Source organism: Anopheles marshallii, chromosome 3 (genome assembly GCF_943734725.1).
Source record: "Anopheles marshallii chromosome 3, idAnoMarsDA_429_01, whole genome shotgun sequence".
NCBI classification, from domain to species: domain Eukaryota; kingdom Metazoa; phylum Arthropoda; class Insecta; order Diptera; family Culicidae; genus Anopheles; species Anopheles marshallii.
The window spans coordinates 11,317,579-11,339,646 of NC_071327.1; the positions used below are offsets into that span (position 1 = coordinate 11,317,579).

At 45.3% G+C, this 22,068-nt stretch overlaps 4 protein-coding genes across 4 annotated transcripts; 3 read left to right on the forward strand and 1 right to left on the reverse strand.

Annotated features, from left to right (window-relative positions):
* Positions 1–327: 327 nt before the first annotated feature.
* On the forward strand, positions 328–8,581 carry LOC128710796 (beta-1,3-glucosyltransferase). Its single transcript, XM_053805649.1, has 7 exons — positions 328–346; positions 2,360–2,469; positions 3,962–4,180; positions 4,743–5,114; positions 5,906–6,044; positions 6,136–6,298; positions 7,672–8,581. Exons 1-7 carry the CDS (start codon positions 328–330, stop codon positions 8,579–8,581), a joined length of 1,932 nt encoding a protein of 643 aa, XP_053661624.1.
* Positions 8,582–10,138: 1,557 nt separating this feature from the next.
* On the reverse strand, positions 10,139–12,339 carry LOC128713566 (myotubularin-related protein 2). Its single transcript, XM_053808427.1, has 5 exons — positions 12,241–12,339; positions 11,149–12,174; positions 10,806–10,976; positions 10,505–10,712; positions 10,139–10,434 (listed from the first exon to the last, which is right to left on the reverse strand). Exons 1-5 carry the CDS (start codon positions 12,337–12,339, stop codon positions 10,139–10,141), a joined length of 1,800 nt encoding a protein of 599 aa, XP_053664402.1.
* A 1,197-nt stretch (positions 12,340–13,536) lies between these two features.
* Positions 13,537–13,775, forward strand: LOC128710949 (protein stunted-like). Its single transcript, XM_053805813.1, has 2 exons — positions 13,537–13,565; positions 13,637–13,775. Exons 1-2 carry the CDS (start codon positions 13,537–13,539, stop codon positions 13,773–13,775), a joined length of 168 nt encoding a protein of 55 aa, XP_053661788.1.
* A 1,211-nt stretch (positions 13,776–14,986) lies between these two features.
* LOC128711601 (serine/threonine-protein kinase TBK1) lies at positions 14,987–17,550 on the forward strand. Its single transcript, XM_053806483.1, has 5 exons — positions 14,987–16,100; positions 16,174–16,453; positions 16,540–16,615; positions 16,690–17,370; positions 17,437–17,550. Exons 1-5 carry the CDS (start codon positions 14,987–14,989, stop codon positions 17,548–17,550), a joined length of 2,265 nt encoding a protein of 754 aa, XP_053662458.1.
* Positions 17,551–22,068: the final 4,518 nt, after the last annotated feature.

Below are 22,068 nucleotides of genomic sequence, written 5' to 3' on the forward strand. Positions count from 1 at the left end.
GCTCGGGGCTATCTTTTGTGGTGTATCTACACACCCAGCAACAGCATCGACAAACTGCTCGCCTGTTTCGTGCAGGTGCAGAACCCCCACTAACGTATGTTGACATTGACGTCGACCGTGTTCGTCTGCGTGTGTTGCTGTTATTGCATAAATAATATTGTCCGATGCCCAAAGGCACATCTTCTTTAAGACGGTACGACGATACTTGAACGATGCTGATGAAACGTGCGTGAGCGTTGCGTACGATCGAGCGTGTGCTAAGATGCTGCAGATCTTTCCAATGTTGTTGCACAGTTTAAAGCGAAAATTCTATTTGCAAACCAATACATGATTGACGGAGAACTAGGTAAATATTCACCTTTTAAATATTTACAGTGACAGAGAGCTGTGGATAGTCGATTGCATAAACTTCACTTAACTTAAGTGAAAACCCTTGACAGCTTCATTAAAATTCGTAAAATAATTAATATAATAATAATATAATAATGCTAGCGAAATAATTTTGTCATACAAATTGCATACTTTGAGGAACTTTGAAGAAATAAGCCTTTTTACAAAACTTAAAAAGCGCAACTTAAAACGTTAAAATGTGTAGATTTTGACAAAAAATCTCACAACATATATCATACATTCACGAAGAAAATTATTAGAAGTTAAACTGCACCTTACAACCATATGGCATAGCAACAGTAATGTAAATTCAAAAAGTTGGCAAATTAATTAACTAAAACTGCAACTGTGCAAAAGCGTCGTTCGATAAGCTTCGTTCGATAGAGTAACAACAACTCTATGAAGTGCACACGAACTGCCCAAAATGCCAACAGTCCACATGGTACACACGCTACACTGTGCGCTATGAGCAGGCCAATGTTGCACACCAGTCGGATGAAAGCAATTTAAATAAACAGTCAGCATTAACTTTGCAGGGGTAAAGTTTTTGACTTCATTCTGCAGTCAAATGTAAATGAAGTGTGCAAACAACCACTTTCCCTTCGTGCTCTTCACTCCTGTCCACTACCGTTGTGTGTGTTACACCCGGTGCTAGAAGTCAACCACAATTAGTCTGCCATGGAATGTTGTCTCCACTGTCTTCACCTGCTAGGATGCACAGCACAGAGGCAACGGCACGAATTAGCCTCCGGAACATGCTTTGCCATCCTCAAACCGAACCGGCGTTAGTTTTAATCGCAACTTTAACAACCATTTTCCACCCGAAACACATATGGGATCGCTTTTTCTCTTCTTCGTTAGATTCGATCGTTGCCTCGCTTCGGACCAACCGGTCTTGCACAGAGTGTCGAAAACTTACACTCCTGTCATGCACCGGCGCTATTGCACTTTGGCCAAATTTTCCTGCACTGCACGGTGCAACTTTTCACATTGAAAGTTCGGCTAAATGCGCACACAGTGCCGTAAATTTTTCCTTCCCTCGAATCACGGCGATTTAAAGACTTGCCTATTGCTGGAAGGGGGTTTTTTATCGCTTCGGAAAATTCAGTAACATTGCCAGCTGTTTCTAAAAACGGAATGCAGTTTCGTTACTATGAACAAACGGAACAACGAAGCAGATGTGTCTATGATAAAGACTACAAAACAAACTAAGAAACGTTGTTAGCGGACAAAGTTATTGAATAAAAGACACCATGATCGAACAAGGATATATCAAGACATACAGCCGGGGTGATTACAAATAAACGATATTTGTTTGTATTTGCTTTGTGAAAGTTCCGATGAGACAAAGAGACACATGTGTAACACTTCCAAATACTATTGCACTGGTTTGACGCTTGCGGTTCATAACGCCTGGTAGTATGCAATTGATAATTTAATGCTCAAAGTTGCATTGAGCTGAAATTTAATCCATATTCTTTTTATCAAGCTGATATCTATTATCAGATGATTTACTACCTATAACCTGCTTCGGAAATTATTAAGTACCTTAAATTGTTCACTTTTATCTCGAACAATTGAGTAGTTTTTAATAATTTTTACCTTGTGCGTTTAGTACCTTCCCTTACCATCTTTAGTTCCTGATTCACAGTTTATCTTTTTCCTTCACTCTGATAGTTGAAAGCACCCCATCACGAGATAGTCTTTTCCTTTCCGAATTTTCCTCGTGTTACAAACCATAAGAACTAGCGGAGATTTGTGCATTCCAATCCGATTTTGCTCCATTCTCTTTCACAATTCCCAAAACACTATCTTCCAACACCATCCTATCTTCCTCCACGTTCTGTGAAACACAGCATTGTCTTCGGTGTCTGGTACCAAAACTATCGTACGGAAAACGTACGGGCAGGGAAAATTTAAAACTACTCGCTAACTCGGGAAACCATTTCGCATGCCGTATTATTTACAGCCGTCCATGAATTATCGTTCCTGGTGTTAAGTCAACCGGCCCGGTTCAATGCTGCTCGGGCCCGGCATCTGAAGCGAAGCATCGTCGAGCAGATAAGGGAACTGGATCAGGTGAGTACGGAACGTCCCAAGCGTAAACCTCCGTACGGTACGTACTTAAAGTCATTTCAACGTGAAGTTGTGCGTTTAAAAAAAAACGAAATGAATGGGAGAAAATGGAGTAAAGTTGAATATAATTACATTATAAGCAAGATCTGCTCAGTGAGCCCTTTTATGCTGTTTACCAGCAACATTTGCCATAAATTAACCGCATTACTCCTAAAAGTATGCAATTATAATATTTTTTGTTGCTGTTACTGTACTACGGGTTAAGTTTATTTTAACAGTTTAATTGCAACCCATGATGCGTTTCCAAGCTTAACACCCCAATTTAAATAACTAGCACATGAAACAGATCACTATTTTTGTAATTAATAATAATCTCCTCTTGTAATGCACATGCTTATCACAACATTTGATATTTTATCCACGGAACGCTCCCAGCGGGCATTCGCGTGGATCGATATATTTATTGCATTTCGATCAAAAACGTAACCTAATTTGGGGTTGGTAGTGTTGTCCGTATGTGTGTATGGCCGTGTGTAGAAATGCAATATGCTGAATCGTGTTAAAAATATCTCACAGCTTAATTGTACCCCACCGCTCATAATGGTTGTGCCCTGTTGCGCCCCGTTGCGCCTTAATGGTCCAAACCTGCCAATGCCCAATTGCATCAGTACCGCAAAAATCAATTGACCCCCCCGGTGTTTTTTTTTACCAAACACCGAACCATTCCTAATTTGTAACCAAATACACACGCAATTTCACCGCACGCCCTGCCATGTTGTTAGCGTTCTGCTCGCCGAATCGTTTAATTCGTAGCTGTTCCGGATCCCGATCCAATTCCGATCCTGGTGTGGTTTGTTCACTTGCGAAACTTGCGGCCACAATGTTTTCCTCCCACATTTGTCAACAAAGCGTCCCTGCCGAAGAGATCCCGAGGGAAGGGTTTTTGCTAACGTAATTTATTCCACCTCAACCATCAGCAATGCCCATAGCAAATGGTACGCTAGGGGAATCGGCCACCTTCGGCCACAAAAACCAGGGCAACAGGGTGCGGGCTGCTGCTGTATTTTTTTTTCACTTTATCATACCTGAATGGATCTCTTTTTTATCCACCCCGTCTCGTGGGGGACTCGCGAGTTTTTGTCTCCGTTATCTACATACAGCTTTGGCCACAATTTATTGGGGGAACTCTCGAACCGAATCCATCCCGCGCAGGTACTGAGGTGCGTAAACATGGGGAACACACTTTCCGGGACGATGCATTTCGCGATGCTTATAAAATATGCAAAAATTGATTACCCTACCCCGTTGGGAGGTTCGGAGAATTTGGTTACGCATTTCATAATGGTTACCATTTGCTCCCCTTTTTTTTGCATACCTCAAAAACCTGTCTGTGTAGCGTAAATTTAATAATATTCCCTTACTGTACTGCTGCTGTCTGTATCCATCCTAAGCCTGAGTTTTTTTTCTCTGGTTCTCAACCACTTCCCACCGGCAGGAAATTGCACCGAACCGGCAGGATAGCGTGTTTCTCACGCACGAACTGTTCCCCGAGCAGGAGGGTGCATGGGCGATTACACCGATCCTTGGCCACATCCGGGCGGCCATCCTGAAGTCGACGCACCGGACCGCCCGCTGGTTGATCGTGTGCGAGGAGCAGAGCCACGTCAACGTGAGTCTATTAGCGCACCATTTGGCCAGCGAGGATTACCGGGAGGTAGGTGAGGGAATGTGGAAGAAGAGGTGTAGTGTAGAGGTGCAGGGATCCATTCGTTCCGGAATGGTGTGTGAAGCGGTTTGAAAAGTGTGGAGAAAAAAAAATCGTAACATGTCTGTAGGCCTTTAAAAACTCAAAGCGCCTGAAGGTATGCAATCATTATTCAAGTTGTTCATTTTTACCTGCTTTTCGGCAGAGGCAATATGAAAACAAATTTTAAACGTCTCCATAGTATCTTTGAGCGCTTAATGATGCCTAAAAACGTTGCATAGTTGCAGGCGTTCGCGCTCCAAACACTTTTCAATCGTTACATATGCTAAATTCACTAATGGTGTCCAAACACCCGTCACCGGAACGAAAAGATTCTCGTCTGAAATGATCACGTCGGTTTCAGCACGAGCCTGTCGGCACGTGTTGACTCACATTACTACTCTAACGTATTTTTTTACCACCTCTTTCTCTCTATTTCAACTACTGCTGGGCGATATCTCGTTTTTTTTTTTTGTTGTACTTCACTTTGCGCCACCCTGCAAACACTGCCACGTGGTACATCGCATCGCAGAAACTATTCCTCGGCTACCCGCTGTACGATCGGGAGGCAACCATAATTCATCATTTCGCATTTTTTAAAAATCCCTCCAGCTTTCTGTACCCCTATCTGCGGGCCGGTATCGCACTCACCGTGCCGTTGGTCGATCACCTGGTTCAGCTGATAGCGGACGGTGCCGCCCGTCCAGCACTGTCCGATTTCTTCATCGATGTGGCCCACGAATTTGCGCTGGCCGTGTGGCAGCATGGTCGGGGATTTCCGTTGCAGCCGCGTCGCTACTTTTGCGCCAAAGCGCTACCGAGCTGTGCGATTCATGGTGCCGGATTGGACGCTTCCGGGACAGGAAGTGCTGCAGACCGTACGGGGAAAGACAGCCTGAGCTGTGTGAGTATTAAATGGAACGGAGCAAGAGAGAAGAAGAGGAGGTGTGAGATGTCTCAAAGGCCTCCTTTCATGTGCACGTACATGCCTAATTTGGCTCGGAGCTTATTTAATGTCACAACCGTAAGGGATATCCGTACGTACGTGGTTCTCATCCGTGTACCCTGGGCGATGAAAGTATTTGGGTTCGGTATTCATCCTTTCGAGCGTGATATTTGTATGACGAAGGATAATTTTTTTTTTGCTGTAACTAGCACATAATCTCACAGAAGTAGACATGGGACTGGCTTGCGAACAGATACTCGTGCATGGTAATCCGACAAAGCCTTATGCGAGTGGATACTGAGACATTTTACCAACCATGTTTGCTCCTTTTGCATATCTTCATACCGCACTGGTAGGTCTAGACACATTTATTAAAGCTGTAGTAAGAAAGTAAAGCATGTAAAGACCTAGCATTATGGGCAACCAAGCTTTAATTCCATTATCACCAACATCAGGGATAGCCCTGTGCATATGCGCTGCAATATTGATGGACATTTAATTAAGTAACACGTCTATCAAATGTCAGAAGCATCTATTAAGTTTACTATGAACTAAACGATGTGTGGAAATTTATTTAAAATAATATGAAATTTTTACAGCAATACGACCTGTGTGACGAACTTCCTGTGTTGTTTTTTTTCAATTGCCTACTTTCGGGCGCATTTATACTTTGTTAGCCAAATAACGCCTAAATTTAGATTATCGTTTGTTTTATTATTTAATTTAACCTCGCTTGCTTATCCCACTAGACGGATAACCCTACGGATGTTGAACAGATCATGTTTGCGGTGAAAACATGCGGCAAGTATCACAAGAATCGTGTTCCTGCATTGAAAAACACTTGGACCAAGTACGTGCAGCATCTGCGGTACTTCAGCGACGTTGATGGTGAGTGAATGCGTTTCCGGGTATTGTTCCCCCATTATTGTTGAATGCCAGCAACATACAACGTTTGAGCGATGTTAAACACATCTTGCAGATCCATCGATCCCGACCGTTGCTACATCCGTGCCCAACTCCAGTGCGGGTCACTGTGCCAAGACGTTGGAGATTTTACAGCTGATCGGTGATGAAATTCGGTACAATGGAAGCCTCCAGGCCGTCCGGTGGGTAATGCTAGTGGACGATGATACGATCCTCAGGTAAGGATGGCCGCTTTAAATGTCATTTACATATTCAAATGTAATTATAAGCGAGCAGATTGATTTACACACAACTTGGTTGTATGATGAATGCCGATTGATGTGGGCAAAGAGCCCACAATTAGTGCACACCGGGTTCTGTATCTTAGCTTAATTACAAATCACTAGCAAACAGGAGTACCCTGCTAGAGCAATTGAATAACAAACGAAACCATTACGAAGGCAATGTCAGTCGCAAACAGGTGGAAATGGAGTCTTTGGTACCTTGTGGGTGGAGAACATCATCGCTTTCGGTGTTCTGTGTGCATACAGTGCCCACCACCACTACACGGTAGGGAGGGTGTGTTGGTCAATTTATGGAAGCATAATTTCTGAAATAGCTCACAAATCCTTCGACCATCGGGTTCCCGGTTTGCCCGGTGCCACCACAGTTCGGGTGCCATAGTCAATCCTTTATCAAAAATCCTTTAAGGCATCAGTAAATTTTACCGTCTGGTTCTTACATCCCCCCCCCCTACATCCTCGCCACCCTTACGCCGGGGAAGCGATACGGCACGGGTACCAATGCGGCACTCATGAAATATTCAACGCGCAATACTCAAACTGACACCTACCGCACGTTTGGTCCCGCCGGGTTGCACGTTTCCGGCGATAATTTTGACCTATTGTGGGGAGTTTTGTTTAAGGGATGGAAAGGGGTTAGTGGAAATGACCACTAGCCTCGCTTGAACCACCACCCCCACTACCCGCAAATTGGGGTCCGATGGGAGGATGCGGCATGATGGCAGATTTGATGTATGGAACCGGCAGCCCGAGGTTCCGGAAGTGGTTGGTTTTTGAGCTTTTTTTTTATTCATCATTCCCGATATCGCGAGTTCCTCGAGGGTGAATGTGAGAAGTTACATGTTGTAATTTTTGAATAAAGTTTTAAATTTAAGTATTGAAACGAGTACTATAATAAACGTTTCATACTGTGCTTTAGCGCTTTTTTCGTCGCCTTTATAAGTTGTTCTTTATATATTGGAATTTTAAAGAAAACATTAAAGTATTACGTTTTTCAGTAATTATTTTGTGAGCTCTTTGCTTCAAACATTCTTTAGAAAAACATAAAATAAACGCTTTCAATATTCCATACCACTTAACGCCCGCGTACGGTTCCGCCTGAAACGCGTCTCTCAAATGGCTTTTTGTGAACAAACAATTTAGACTCTTCTGGGGTCGGTTTGTACGCGGTTTTACCCAACCGTATCGACAACTCCAACTCCAACGCTGATGCGTATCATATATCCAACAGTCAAATTCTGTTCCGTTTTTTTTGCTGCTGCAAGTTTTTCCATACACGTTCTTTGCTTTCTTCCCATTTCCATCATCAGTTCGGCCTCGTTGGCGCGGTTTCTGAGCTGTTACGACGCGGACCGTGATTTGTACCTTGGCGAACGGTACGGCTACCATCTGATGGGCCCGGACGGTGGTTACAGCTACGTGACCGGCGGCGGTGGCATAGTGCTGAGTGTGGCCATACTCGACGCACTGCAGCAAACGTGCGAATGCCCATCGGCATCCTCGCCGGACGATATGATACTGGCGGCCTGTCTGCAGCGACTCGGCATCCGACCGATCCATTCGGCCCTGTTCCATCAGGCCCGTCCGTCGGACTACGCACCGGAACTGCTCGACCGGCGGGATACGGTGTCGTTCCACAAGCACTGGCAGATCGACCCGCAGCAGGTGTACAACAGGTGGTTCCGCCAGCAGGACGAACACCAGCATCATACCCGTTCGTGCTGGTCCCGTTTGCCGACCGTGTCCGACGCTGTATGCAAACACTCGAACAGTGTCCACAGTCCGGAGGTCGTCACCAACCTGCGGCCTAAAGATCACCAACTCGAACCGTGCCTTCGGCCAACGCGACCCAACGCCAGTGTCCGCAACGAGCACAGCGCGGTACGTGAGCACCGGTTAGTGGCCACGGACGACGAGGACGAAAATAAACGGTCACCTCAACAATCCAACCATAATGGCCGTCATCAACATCCGGAACGAGTGCTACGGTTGGTAACGAAAGCGACCACCAACCCTAACGCACCCACCAACGACCGGAGGTCCGTGCAGGATACGAGCACCGTTCATCCGTTGGCCACGGTTCAACCCCGTTCACCACAACAACATATCGCTCGCAAACATTTGTGCGAAAGTAATGAGCTTCAATCAAACGGCAACCTTTTGCTGAGACGGCAAAACCTCCAAGAGTCGACAAACATAATCAAACACACCGATCTGTAGAAGCAGGCGAGCGTCGTGGCAGGCGTGGTTCCGGTGCGTGGAGGAGAAATTAAATGTTGAAAAAGGTTCTCGCCCGCTTCTGCCGTCCCGGCTACACCGCGCGACTGTCACGTACCGGTCGGGCGTACCGTACTGTATGTAGATTTGTAATGAAAATGGTAGTTCCAGTCTTTCAGCAGCGAGGCTCGCCCCCCCATCACTCGATCTGGGGCGCCCCGTAATGTGCTTTACAAACATAAAACATTAAACAAGAAAAAAAACACACGCATACACCTGGTGTAAGGATACCGTAGGACCACATCAAAGTGGACGTGACTTGCTTATACGTTGGAATAAAGATTATCATGCGTCCGTTTCGACTAGTGTAACGAGTGTTGGATGGACTCTCATTTTAAAATAAAAAAAACGCATAAAACATTTCATTTGTACTATAAAATATGTTATTATTTTCGAGTTCTTTTTTTTCGATATAAATTTAATATACTTCACAGAACAGTGGCTTATTGCTTAAGCAGGCGTGCTGAGTATCGGCCAATTCTGGAAAATATCACTTTAAAGTCGTATACCACCGGGGATTGCATTAGTGTTTTTGAGATACTGACCACCAATTCCTGTGGCGGTTCGATCTAGCTACGGGGACATTCAGTGAAAGAAAGCCAGAAATGATAGGCCTAGACCTCCTGAGGTTGTTGTACCGGTAAGAGGAAGACTATCGTTTCCAGTTCTAATGTCTAATGGGTGTGAAGGCCATCAGATGTGAGATGAAGTTATTTGGTTACATTCTTAAAGACCGATACTTTCGCTGGTTCCGAACTTTGGAAGACGTTGGTTCCGAAGCTGCATTGAGCAGATGGGCTGCATTATCACTATACAAACAGGATCCTAAGATCTACCACCTGAAGTTGTTGAGTCCGCCGAGTAAACATTCCTATTTATGTTCATCGCGATATTAGATGTCTCGGGAACTCAAGAATTGACCTAGATACTGTAATAAGCTTGATGACTTCTTCTTCTTGGACTTTTCGTATATGCGAAGGGGGCAGCAATCGACCAGCTTGAATGCCGTTCACCATATGCACTACAATTGTGCAGCATCAATGCTAGTTATAAAGCCTTTTTGGGTAATCCACAAGGCAATGGTTTATAGTACGGATACACCTACCGCAAGAAATAGTGTAATAAATAGTGCATAATAATTAATCATCAAATAAAAAAGACCTGAAATTATTATAGACACTTTCGTATTTTTTATTAATAATACAGGATTGCTTAAACAATTTTACCACGAAACAAATACATTATGTGTGTGTTTTTTCTTTCAGTAAATTTCGATCCTAATCAACCTATCGTTTTCAAATATTAGAATTGCTTACAATAACAAAAAATACCGCCGGTTAAATTTCTTTCGTCTGTTTTTGTTCGCCAAATACTACTTCCAACCGCATATGTGGTGACCCTCGCAAAGCTAGCACGAAGGAACTGCATGTGGATTGCCACTTCTTAAAGCACACGTTGAACACTAGCAACGTCTTCCACAACCTACTTGCCACGGTACACCTAATTGAGAACACGCTCCGTTCGACAATCTTCCAGCTGTTTCATCAGTTCTGCCTGCAGGGCCAGCAGTTCACGGGTACGCTGATAGATCGGATCCTGTTGCCGCATGCTTGGGTTCCACCGGCAGTACAGACCCTTCCAGAGGCGGATGTGGCGCATGCTAACGACCGGCCGCAGTACCGTCTGCACCGGCATCGTGCTGAGATAGTTGCTTAATCCACCGAACAGCGGGTTACGGTATTCCTCGTGCGACGAGTTGATAAACGACCACAGCGCGACGGTACGATTTTTCAGATCTAGAAGGCGGTGAAAATGATTTAATAAAGATGGAACCTTGTTACCACCATATTCAACCACAAAACGCACCGTTTGTAGCGCGTTCCCGTTCGGTGTTGTACAGGAAGGTTCCAAATCGACACGAGTACAGATGATCGAGGATCGTGATTAGGAAATATTCGTTGAACTCTAGTGCGTGCGGGAACTGTTTCGATATCTGCCACACACAATCGATGAACTGTAGGAATACCGGCGATCGGTCCGCATCCGAGTGATGATTGTCACCGTGCCCGATACGCTAAATGGTGGGGGTGAGATAAGAAACCGATTAAAAACGAGAGATAATTATCTGCAATAGCTGTGGTAATTGTATCACACCATAATTACTCACCTGTTCGAACTTATGTCCGAAGCTAAGCCATTCTTTCTCGATCAACACCTGAAAGCCTTTGAGCGTTCGATAGTATGGATCGAGCAGCAGCATGGATAATGCCGTCAACTGTGACGTACGATCCCACCCGTCCGAACAGTGTACCACCACCGACATTCGCATATTTTCGATCTAAGATAAGCATAAAAAAAGCAGCAACAGTTATGATTCATCTTCATGCAAACCGTCTCTACTCAGCGAGCGAAGCAGCAATGTTTATCATCTCATTCATCATCACATGTCCGCTCTGCTTAACCCAGACTGTCATTAATGCTAATTCATCACAAACAGCAACGTAACTCACCCGGTCGACGATCCGCACGGCACCGCCCAGAATGCACTTGATGTGCTTTAACCACAGCGTACTTTCCACCGCCGACAGCCACTTGTGGTCATCGTTAGCAGGGAAGCAAATCTCCTTCAGCTTTCGCAAACTTTCGCGCATCACGTGTATGTTGTGGATGTCCAAAAATGTCAACTCCACGTTCTTGTACGCATCTTCCGACTCGTAACCGCCGCCCTTCGCCTTGTTCGCGATCGCGTTCGCGCTCGGCCGCGCATCGATGATCGACAGCTTGTCCGACTGGGCATTCGCCTCCATGATGAGATTGATGTACGTTTCATCCGCTTCACTCCGTTTGCCACCCACACCGACCAGTGGTTGCGAGCAGCGCGTAATGGTCGCCAACGACTTTGGATGTATCCAGCACAGTACCGGCAACCGGTTGCGCGACCGAAACGCTGCCACCTGCTTCAGCAGATCGTCCTTTGCCGTCTTCGGCACGGCCCAAACCGACGGATAGCTGTCACATATTTCGTACCCTTCGTTAATGCGCGTAATGCGCCACGTATCGTTGTTCGCACTGTTCACCCCCATCCGGCGCAATTCGGCCACCGGTTCGTACACCGTCCACCCATCTTCGGGGAACTTTTCGCGATAGTTGAACGCAAACAGCTGGCCATCGTTGGCGCGCGGGAACGCATATAGCTGCAGCTTCTCGAACACCGTACGCCGGGAATGATTTTCCTGTTTGTGTGCGAACCGCAGGTTACGCATATCTTTGCAGAAAATGTCAATGCCGTACGAATTTTCACCCCGTGAACTTGCACCACCCACCTTCTCGATCCGGCTGACCGCACCCAGCGGGCAGTCGACAACGATCACCGGATCCTTGTCGGAGGCGGGCTGCGAACGAAAGTGCAAGCGGTAATTGGTGATGGTAAGCGTACCGATTGCAGGCCCACTGTACGGACAGATGTACGAAACGTCGCTCTTCCGGTCCTGCATGTTCTCACCGGACAAATACGTAAAGCCATTCTCGTTCGCGACCTAAAACGGACCGATTTTTATAGCTTTTGTTATAAGGTAGACTTTATACGGCTTTTCACTACTTACAATTGTGTCCATTCCGTGCTTGGAGTTGAGTGAACTGGACTTTGAATCGGAATCGAGCGAATTAGAACTCCGGTGAAAATCCGTCCCGTGGTGTTCCATCTTATGGGGGCGCGCTTATGGGTGTGCGTGTCCGTTCCGTTACCGTTGAGCGTATGACTAAACGTATGTTTGGTTTGTTTACCAACGACCACCCTATCATGGAAGCAGGACCAACCAGACGGTTCTACTGCTTATTAGGTTGTTTTTTATTATGTTTGCTACGGCGGCGACGGTATGTCACACCCACGGTCCACTATCTTCACTTCCGAACCACACCAAAAGACGACCCTTTGCGTCACACTAATTGGATTGAATGAAACCACGGAGTTATGCTGTGCACAGGGAGGGAATACACTGCTGCTGTTACTGGCTTATCGCACTCGTTTTCCCCACGACCGCTGTTCCGTCCAGCCCAGTCGCTGCCATCGGTGAAAATTTCACGCTTGGAATGTCGTTTTTTTCTCGCGGTGCGTACGCTCTCACAGGCGGGGTGAGATATCTGCACACATGTGTAACACCCTTGTGGTGTGGTGGCCAATCAGCACCAACAATACACAGTGGATCAGTCTCCCTCTTGCAGTGCGTCGCCTTGGTGACGAGAACCGCACTGACGTCAGCCTCCCGTGCCGAACAAATGAGTTTGAAGGTACGAATTGAACCACTTTTTGGCAATTGGTGTAAAAGACGAAACGGGAACAGTTGGCAGTGTGCGTCAAGATTGGATAACAACGTAGCGATAAACACGATAAAGAACAGCTGGATGCTTTCGTTACCGGGGATGGAAGTATTGATGGAATTCAGGACGATTTCATTCTCTAACACCCTTCACGTATATCCTTTGACGAAGAATAGTAAGGAACAACGGCGGGAACTAAAGCTAACAAAATACTTTTTTATCGGCACATTCACTTAATCTTCCAGCTATTTCACTGATCCCCGTTGCATTGTTGTTGTCTGAGCTATGTGTCAACCCGAACAGGGTGAAAATGAAGCGTTTGTATCGTTTTGACAGTACAAACGCTTCATTTTTTTTCTTGTGGAATTCCTGACAGTTGTTTGTTTTGCTATTGTTGCGAGCAAATTACAGCAGAGAGCCGTGGTAAAGTAAATTCCATAGAACATTTTGCCAAGTAATTTTACTATTATTTACAAGTGCACTGTACTATCTGCAGGAAAAAATACAGAGATATCCATCTGCAACTTCCAACAAAAGAAATTGTCTACCAGTAACCACTACAACACATTGAAAACACCAAAATGGCTGCATGGAGAACTGCCGGACTAAAGTAAGCAGCGAAAAAAGCGAATGTTTTCACTTAAACCTAGCTAACGTACGACCTTTATGGTGGATTTTCAGCTACATCAACTACTCAAACATCGCTGCACGTTTGCTGCGAAAGGCACTGAAGCCGGAATTGAGGGTTCAGGCTGCACGACGGGATGATTCGCACATCAAATTTACCAAATGGCAGGGAGGCAAACCGGAAAGTAAGTAAACACATCGTCAGATGCGCAGAGAATGAATTTGCAAAGATTGCAAAGGGTTATCTTAACCGGGGCAACACGTATGGGTAATTCCCCTTTAGAATTGCAAGCAAACCGTTATTGCATCACACGGGGCTGCAAGGAATCGGTATCGTTTTATTTACAGTGCTTACCGAACCAACACACCACATGTGCATACAGTATCGTGAAATATTTTTACCATGTCTTTATTATTTTACAGATGAAAAATAAGTTATCCATCCAGTTGTAGTATTGTTTATTCGTCGTAAGTTTTCTCTTTGAACTCTCTGGAGTGTTTTTGAGTGTTTGCATTGCTTGGAAATTAACACAACGTGTGGTATCATGTTGGAATTTAAACTAAACATTAACAACCTTCAAAATTTGATTTTTTTTCACTAAATTTGGATGCGTTTGTTCAAATACGTTTAGAGCTGTTTTGTAGTAGTAACTTACTGAATACATTTTCATCTCCTTTATCTTTCGCAGAGGTTATAAATGAGTGAACCGGTAGAAGAGCCATCAATAATGCACCCTGAAAGGAGATACATAAAATTGGTAGTGTAATAAAAAAATATATTAAAATACTACGTTGCTAATTCTGGTTTGATCCAATGCTTTATTTGTTCCATAAGAAAGAAAGAAATAATGTAGAACTGAATTATGTTATATTATATGTTATCCTTGTTGAGCCTATAACACAAATTTCATGGAAACGAAGTTATTCTCAGCAGAGTGTGATAAAGACACATTCATATTTCTAATCCTTTGATTGTATTATACCCTATTGGAAACATTGCGGTATAATGGAGCATTAAGCAAACAGTTGCTTATCTCATAGCAAGCACTGTATGGTTGTGTACATACACCGTTAGCGTTTACAACACCCACCTGTCTCTATGCATCTTGGGCTCGAATGTCAAGTGCTGATAAAGAACAACATTGATGATCGCTGTTGGTGTGTGGAGCAATGATTGCTTACTAATTTTTATGAAAGTGCAACTCTGTATGAAAATTCAATGTGCGTTCCCGTTCTCGTTGATGCAATTCCTCCCGACATAACATCAAGCCCCACTGTACGATCCTGGATATCGAAGAAAAGTGCAGCGAACGTTGTACGTTGTGTGTGACTGTGGTAACATTCGTTAAATAAAAGTAGAGCCCGATTTTCGCACTACGTCGTGAGCCATCGTCGAGGGCCAACATGAACTCGTTCCTACGTGGATCGATGAACTACGTCTGGTGCACGACCAGTGTACTGGGCAAGGGTTCCACTGGTGCCGTCTTCCAGGGCGTTAACAAGCACAATGGCGAACCGGTGGCGGTCAAAACGTTCAACCAACTCAGCCATATGCGTCCACAGGATGTGCAGATGCGTGAATTCGAGGTACTGCGGAAGGTTAACCATAATAACATCGTAAAACTGCTCGACATCGAGGACGATCAGGAAGGACGGGGCAAGGTGATCGTAATGGAGCTCTGTACGGGTGGCAGTTTGTTCAACATACTGGACGATCCGGAAAACACGTACGGTTTGCCACAGAAAGAATTCCTCCTCGTGCTGGAGCACCTGTCCGCCGGGATGAAACATCTGCGCGACAACAATCTGGTCCATCGCGATTTAAAACCGGGCAACATCATGAAGTACATCTCCGAGGATGGACAGACCGTGTACAAGTTGACGGATTTCGGTGCTGCCCGAGAGCTGGGCGAAAATCAACAGTTCGCTTCACTGTACGGTACGGAGGAGTATCTTCATCCGGACATGTACGAGCGTGCCGTACTCCGGAAGTCAATTAACCGTAGCTTCACAGCGAATGTGGATCTGTGGTCGATTGGGGTTACATTGTATCATGTAGCGACGGGCAACCTTCCCTTCCGTCCGTACGGTGGCCGCAAGAACAAAGAAACGATGTATCACATCACGACCAAGAAAGCCCCAGGCGTCATATCTGGCACGCAAACGAGCGAGAATGGTCCGATCGACTGGTCCAAACATCTGCCAGCTCATTGTCAGCTAAAGGAAGGCCTGAAGCAACTCGTAACCCCGCTAATGGCCGGTCTGCTCGAAGAAAGCCAAGGTCGAATGTGGTCGTTTGATAAGTTTTTCCTCGAGGTACAAAACATTCTCAACAAAACGGTGCTACACATATTCTATGTTAACCGGGCCACCTCGATCGAGGTGTACCTAGAACCGGAACAAACGCTTGTGCACCTACGGGAGCACATCCTTGCCCAAACCGATGTGCCGCAAGCATCGCAATTACTGCTGCTAGATAATGAACTGTTCGCTACGAAGGTGGATGCCAACACAAGCGGTACGTTTGTACGCGGGTTTCCTTCTTCATATTACCATTCAATTCTAATGACGCTCGTTTTTTCCTTCTTTAGCACGTGGATATTCACCCACCGAAGCCAACAATCCCGTGATGCTATTCAACATCGAGAATTATAACGTAATTCTACCGACTGAATGGGATCTGCCCAAATTCCCTACATTCCCGAACGGCATTTCGGTGGAGAACGATGCCAGCCTGGCGAAGGTGGCCTGCAGTGTGGGGCACGAGTGTAAACGGCGGGTGGAAAGCATGTCCCTGCTCGATACACTGATGAACAAATCTGTGCATCAATTTTCCGGCTTTTTGGCCGGGTTTCTGGTTAAGTTACTTAAGTACGTTCATGGCGGAAGGAAATCCCGTTTATTTAGGAATCTTTTTTATTTCTTGTTATTCATGTTATTCCTGGTTCCGTTTTTAGACGAACCCGTCATTTGGAGGATATAGAAGGATTGATCTCTGAACTTGCTAAGATGTTTGAAGTAGCGGCCTCCAATGTAACTATTTGCATCTCTGCTGTCGGCCTGGAATCATTTTAATATTGACACCTTTTGTTCCTATTCCCACACAGCACGAAACGTACCAACAATTCGGTGCAAATATACACGCCAGCTACGAAAAGCAAAAATCCGACTTTCAGCGAGTTTCGGAACCGATCCAGCAGCTGTACGGGCGCTTCGTCAAAGAGGAATCGCTCGTGCGCGAATGGAACTCCGGTTACCGTGCGTTGCGCACACCGAACAAGAACCGGGACAGCGAGAAAGCCAAATCGCTCGTCGATCGGCTTCGCGATTCCTGGCAGCATATGTTGCGCGATCGGGCCACACGATCCCTCACATATAACGACGAACAGTTCCACGTGCTGGAGAAGGTGAAGATAGCGGAAACGGGCAAACGGCTCAAAACGCTACTAAACGATGGTGTCCGGCAGGCAGTAGAGCAGGAAGCGGAATGTTTGGCCGATTGGTACAAGAAAGCGCAAACAATCTTCCTGCAGACGCAGTTCCTCATGAAGGATGTCGGTGCGTACGTGGACGCGCTGTACGATTTGCGCGAACAGCTGAAACAGCACCGAGAAGATTTGAAGGAAGAGATCAGCACGGACGGAGAAGTATCGAAGACGATCGCTGGTAAATCGATACCGAGCACAACATCCACCGCAACGACGACGATCCCGATCGTGGGAGATGTGGATGGTAGCGAGAAGGGTCTAACGGCACGCCAGAATCAGCATAAAATGATATGTTTCATGGTAAGTGCAGATCTCAACAAACAAACACACAGGCCTCAACTTGCCTTTTTCTATCTCTCCCACCAGCACATGTACAACCAAATCAAAGAGGTGAAGAAAATGCTTCAACAAAACAGTGATATTCTGGCGGCAACGCAAGGATTGCTGCCCGATACCGGCGATAGGGCCGCCGCAACGTAGGATGGGCCTGAAAGTGAGGATCCATGGCGTGCTTCTGATGTTCCTGATTGTTTCGTGGTTACGAACTTGTAAATGCGTATTGTTTGTTGTATATATATATCGGTCTCATATAATGGCGCTACAGTATTCTGTTTGTGTGTACTATACTGATTATGTCAAAAGTGTCTGTACATCGTTAAGAATATATATATTTTCTTATATTTTACGTATAAGCATTGCTAGTGTTTTCTCGAGGATGTTGAGAAATGAATGAAATGAAATGAAAGGCTGTTCCCAACTATGGTCTTTTTTATCTACCATTTGACATTTCAAACTCAGAAGATCTTGCCATTTCTGGTTTCCCGTGATATCAAAATAATCAACTGTGGCTATCGTTCCAGAGGGGATTTGGTCGTGTGAAAGCCGACACCCACTTCCAGTAGTAGTTGGTCCGAATGGGATTTTGTCCCGGTCCGTTTGTGTGAAAACCGGCGCCGCTACCCTTATGGCCGCCCCGATAAGATATTTAAAAATTAACAAAAAATAAAATAAAAAAAAAAGAATTAATGCATCTATCTTCCAGCATTCTTTGCACAAAACCTACGATTCTCTCCAGTGCTTGACAACTGCCGCTCTCGTACTCTTTTACTCTCTAATCCTAGCTGCCAATCCCCGGTTCCGTACAACAGCTGGGAAAAACGTTTAAGATATCGATTTTTTCACACCCCACAAGCTCACGGATGAATTTTCCGAACATTCACGCATGTGGGTTGATTTTTTTTGCCTGTCAGTAATCCGCATGGAAACTGTTTTTGAGGAAGTGGTGAAAATTTTGGAACAAAACAGTAAAGATAGTTTAACATATTTTTTCCTTTTTACTTATCGTTGTTTGGGGAAAAATGCGTAAGATTACACGCATTTTAAAATAAAACACTGAAACATTGATTGTGAAAATAACAAAATTATGTCAAATCAACAAAATAGCATCCTTGAGTAACATGAACAAATCTCATCTACTAATAACATCTACTTTGCTTCTATTGGGACATTTGGAACTCTTTCTTCACAAGAAAGCCTCTCGATCAAAACAACCCCATTAGGAAAATCTAGGGAACATATGATGCCACATTTCATGTTAATATTATGTGTGTATGTGTGTGGTGTGTGTGGCTGAGCCTGTTTTTCTTTATCAACTCCACTATCATCACAAGGTTAAAAGGCTCGTACATTACACCCACTACGAAAATATCCTCCGTTCCCACCTACAAGGGAAGCGGAAAGAAAAACCTTTCACCGTTAAGTTCTCACCCATCCCATCATCAGTCATCACCGGCTTGTGTCTCCGGGTCTCGGGCGCGCCAGACAGAAATCTTTAGCGAGCCTTTCTGTTCTTTTGTTTTTTTTTTATGTTTCGGCTAACCGCCTCCTAGGCGAAAAGGATCTTTTTCCATGAAAAAAAAGGAAAATCGAAACGCAAACCAGACACCGGACCACAAGAATGGGTAAGGTCGCGGTCGCGAAGGCATGCGGAAGTTACGAAGAAAGAGAAAGGCTGAGCCGTTTAGGGATACCACGCGCCATAAGAAGACGTGTGATGTGAGGAGGGTAGCCTTATTCGGGAGGGTGTGACACTGTGAAAAGGTTACACACAAGGATAAGGTTTTTCTTTCGGAACAGAATAACACGGTAGAAAAGGACAATACTAACAAAAAACGCACCGAAGAGATGAAAATTAAGGCGGTGAAGATGGTGGAGACGGACACACTTTCTCCTTCTGCTGAGAATAATCTGTATCTGTTTTTGTATGTGTGTTTGTTTGACAAATTGTTTTCCTTACCTCAGTACGGAAGCGAGTGGCTGTGATTTTACCATTGCAATGTCCTTTTTGCAAGGTTTTTCCTTAATTGTGTACTTTTGTGTAACGGTTAACTGCACGTGGCCGAAGGATTTAAATTGCGCAAGCGTTACACCAGGTCAGGTAGGCTGCGATAGAAACATGTAGCTTCTTTTTCGATGTCCGGTTGGTAGGATCAGGTAGGAAACGGCATGGTGCTTTTATTGAATGAAGAATAGTTATTGGAACCCTTTTATTTAGGATTAAAGAATGCAGCAAAGAAGGAGAAAAGAAACGTTCATGGGTTACTATGATGCTTTTTTGTTGCGTAAAATTAAAAGGACCGCAAACGCAACAACGAAAGCCGGTTGCTGAAGCACTTTTCCATTACTGCACAAGCGTAAAAAAAAACAAAAAGAGAGGAATTTGCACAAAAAAAATGCTTGCATAGGATGTTTTTTTAACACGCACTCTTTTTTACTAATGTGTGTGTGTGTTTTTTTTTTCAAAGAAAGAAAGAGATAAACGATCACGTTGTGATTTTTGTGGCTGTGTGCGTGCGTACCCTTCGTGCTTCTTCTTTCCCTTCGCTGAAACACACGCACACACGCTTCTGGACAAGGGATTTGGTAGTGTGAGGAGCTGAAGCGCTCCCTTTTTGCTGGTGTGTGTTGAGTGGAGCAGGCTGAACAACGAGTTTTTTCTTTACCATCGCGAGAAGACGACTGCAAAGCGCACGCCTTGCGTTCCCTACCACAATCCCAAACAACTCAAACGCCCAAAGGCGACCGGCATATTAAAAATTCAACACAACAAAATGCGATAAGCTTCACCGTTGGCGACCCGGTCTGGGCGCCGCATGTGTGTTTGTTCCGGCCGGTAAATTAATGAGCAATAATAGCGGTCTAGCGCCAGCAAACATTTCTCTTTGGGCTGCTGAATATGATATACGGGGTTTATTTTTTTTTGCTCAACTGGGACTGCTTGCCACTACCACCAGCGTTCACAGTGCGCAAGCGGCCGACATTTTGTCGAAGCATGCTCCCCGCGAAAAATTCAATACCTTACCTCTCGCTCTTTTCCTTCACTCGCCCCCTCTTTATCCATCCACTAGGTGAAGTCTAGCGGAATGGGGAGAAGGGAGCACTTTTGTCACACACACGCACGCATATTGGGGCTTATCCGCACCGAAATCATATATCCGCACGCACACAGTACCAAGAGTATTGAAGAAGAGAAGAAGAGGAGGAAGAGCAGTCTACTCCTCGAAACGCCCCAAAGCTTGAAGATAGAAAACCTTTTTTGATATTTGCGAAAGCATTTTTTATTTCTAATTACCCTCGAAAACAATCATCTGTTTGTAAGGCCACCAGAAATCAACAAAACGACGTCGCACACCGCAGCTCTCAGAAAACGAAACGCCACCTTCATATGTACGTACGCAGCCAGTCCGCGCCGTGCTGACAAATCGGTGTGAGCGAGAGAGCGAAGCCAGAACGCAGCAGTTCAACCATGACGGATGACTTCTTTGCACAACGGCGTGAGTGCGAGAGTGTGTGAGTGAACGAACAGCCCCCTGCTTCTTTCCCGTCGCGTTATTTTTCCCGATCGCTCGCACGGGTGCTGTGTTGTTCCCGCGTCATTCCACTCTTCCTCTCTCTTACTCTGCTGCATACAGAGAGGAACGGAGCTCTTCCATATTTGCGCTTGCTGACAACGCTGAACAGAGACGGTGCACACTTGTTCCGTGCGGTATGGGAGTGTGCGTGTCGGGTTTCGTACGGTGATGTCGATAAAAGTGTTCAGCTCCCGGAGGCACACATTATACCCCCCTTTGGTTCAGCCCTGCGTCGCCGATGAGCAGTGTTTGACAGTGAAGCGGGTAGCGAAGAGCTTCAGCAGCAGCTCCAGCTCCGACAGCGGCAGCATCAGTAAAGTAAGCGAAGCAAGCAACAGCAAGCGGTGCAATTGAAATGTGAGTGTTTTGGTCTGTTTTATATCTTGTTTTTCTTTTGCTTTGCTTTCCTGCTCACTCTTGTCTATCAATTTGCTGGGGCTAGTTGAGTTGCACTGCCGCTGCGTTTTGATACACAGGTACGGCTTTTTAGCGCTTCAAATGCGCTCGTGTCCTTTTTACTCTTCCTGTTCCGCAGTATGGCATGCGTTTAGAATTAGTTTTCATCCACAATCTAATAGGTGCAAAATGAAAAAAAACAGTGAACAGAAGAACCCGCGTGTGAATAAGGACATAAAAGGTACGGGAGGGGGGGGTTAGGAATGTTTTTTTTTGTGAAAGTCAAGTTTCAAATCATTTTTTCATAAACTGGAACAAAAAAGAGCTTCAAAAATATAGGAAGCAAAATCCAAAATTTTTTCCGTCATCGTCATCGCCGCCATTCCGCGTCCCAGCACCAGTTCAATTCAGCAGCTCTCAGCACTTGCCTGCGTGCGAGCAGCAGCAGCAGCTCCGCTTCTCTTCCGTCGCTCGGTTGACGCAGAGAAGAAAGAGATAGAACCCTGGCGCACTGAATGTTACGTGCGTGCGCCAGTGTGTGTGTGCTATGCTTGCAAGGCATGGCTTGATCGGGGCTTGCAGGAAAGCGAAAAGGTCGCCATGACACTTTTCTTCGTCTCGCCCGGGGAAACCCGCGTGTGATAATCGCCGAGGAGCCACTCTTCCCCTATTAAAGCGGCTGCGACCGAGG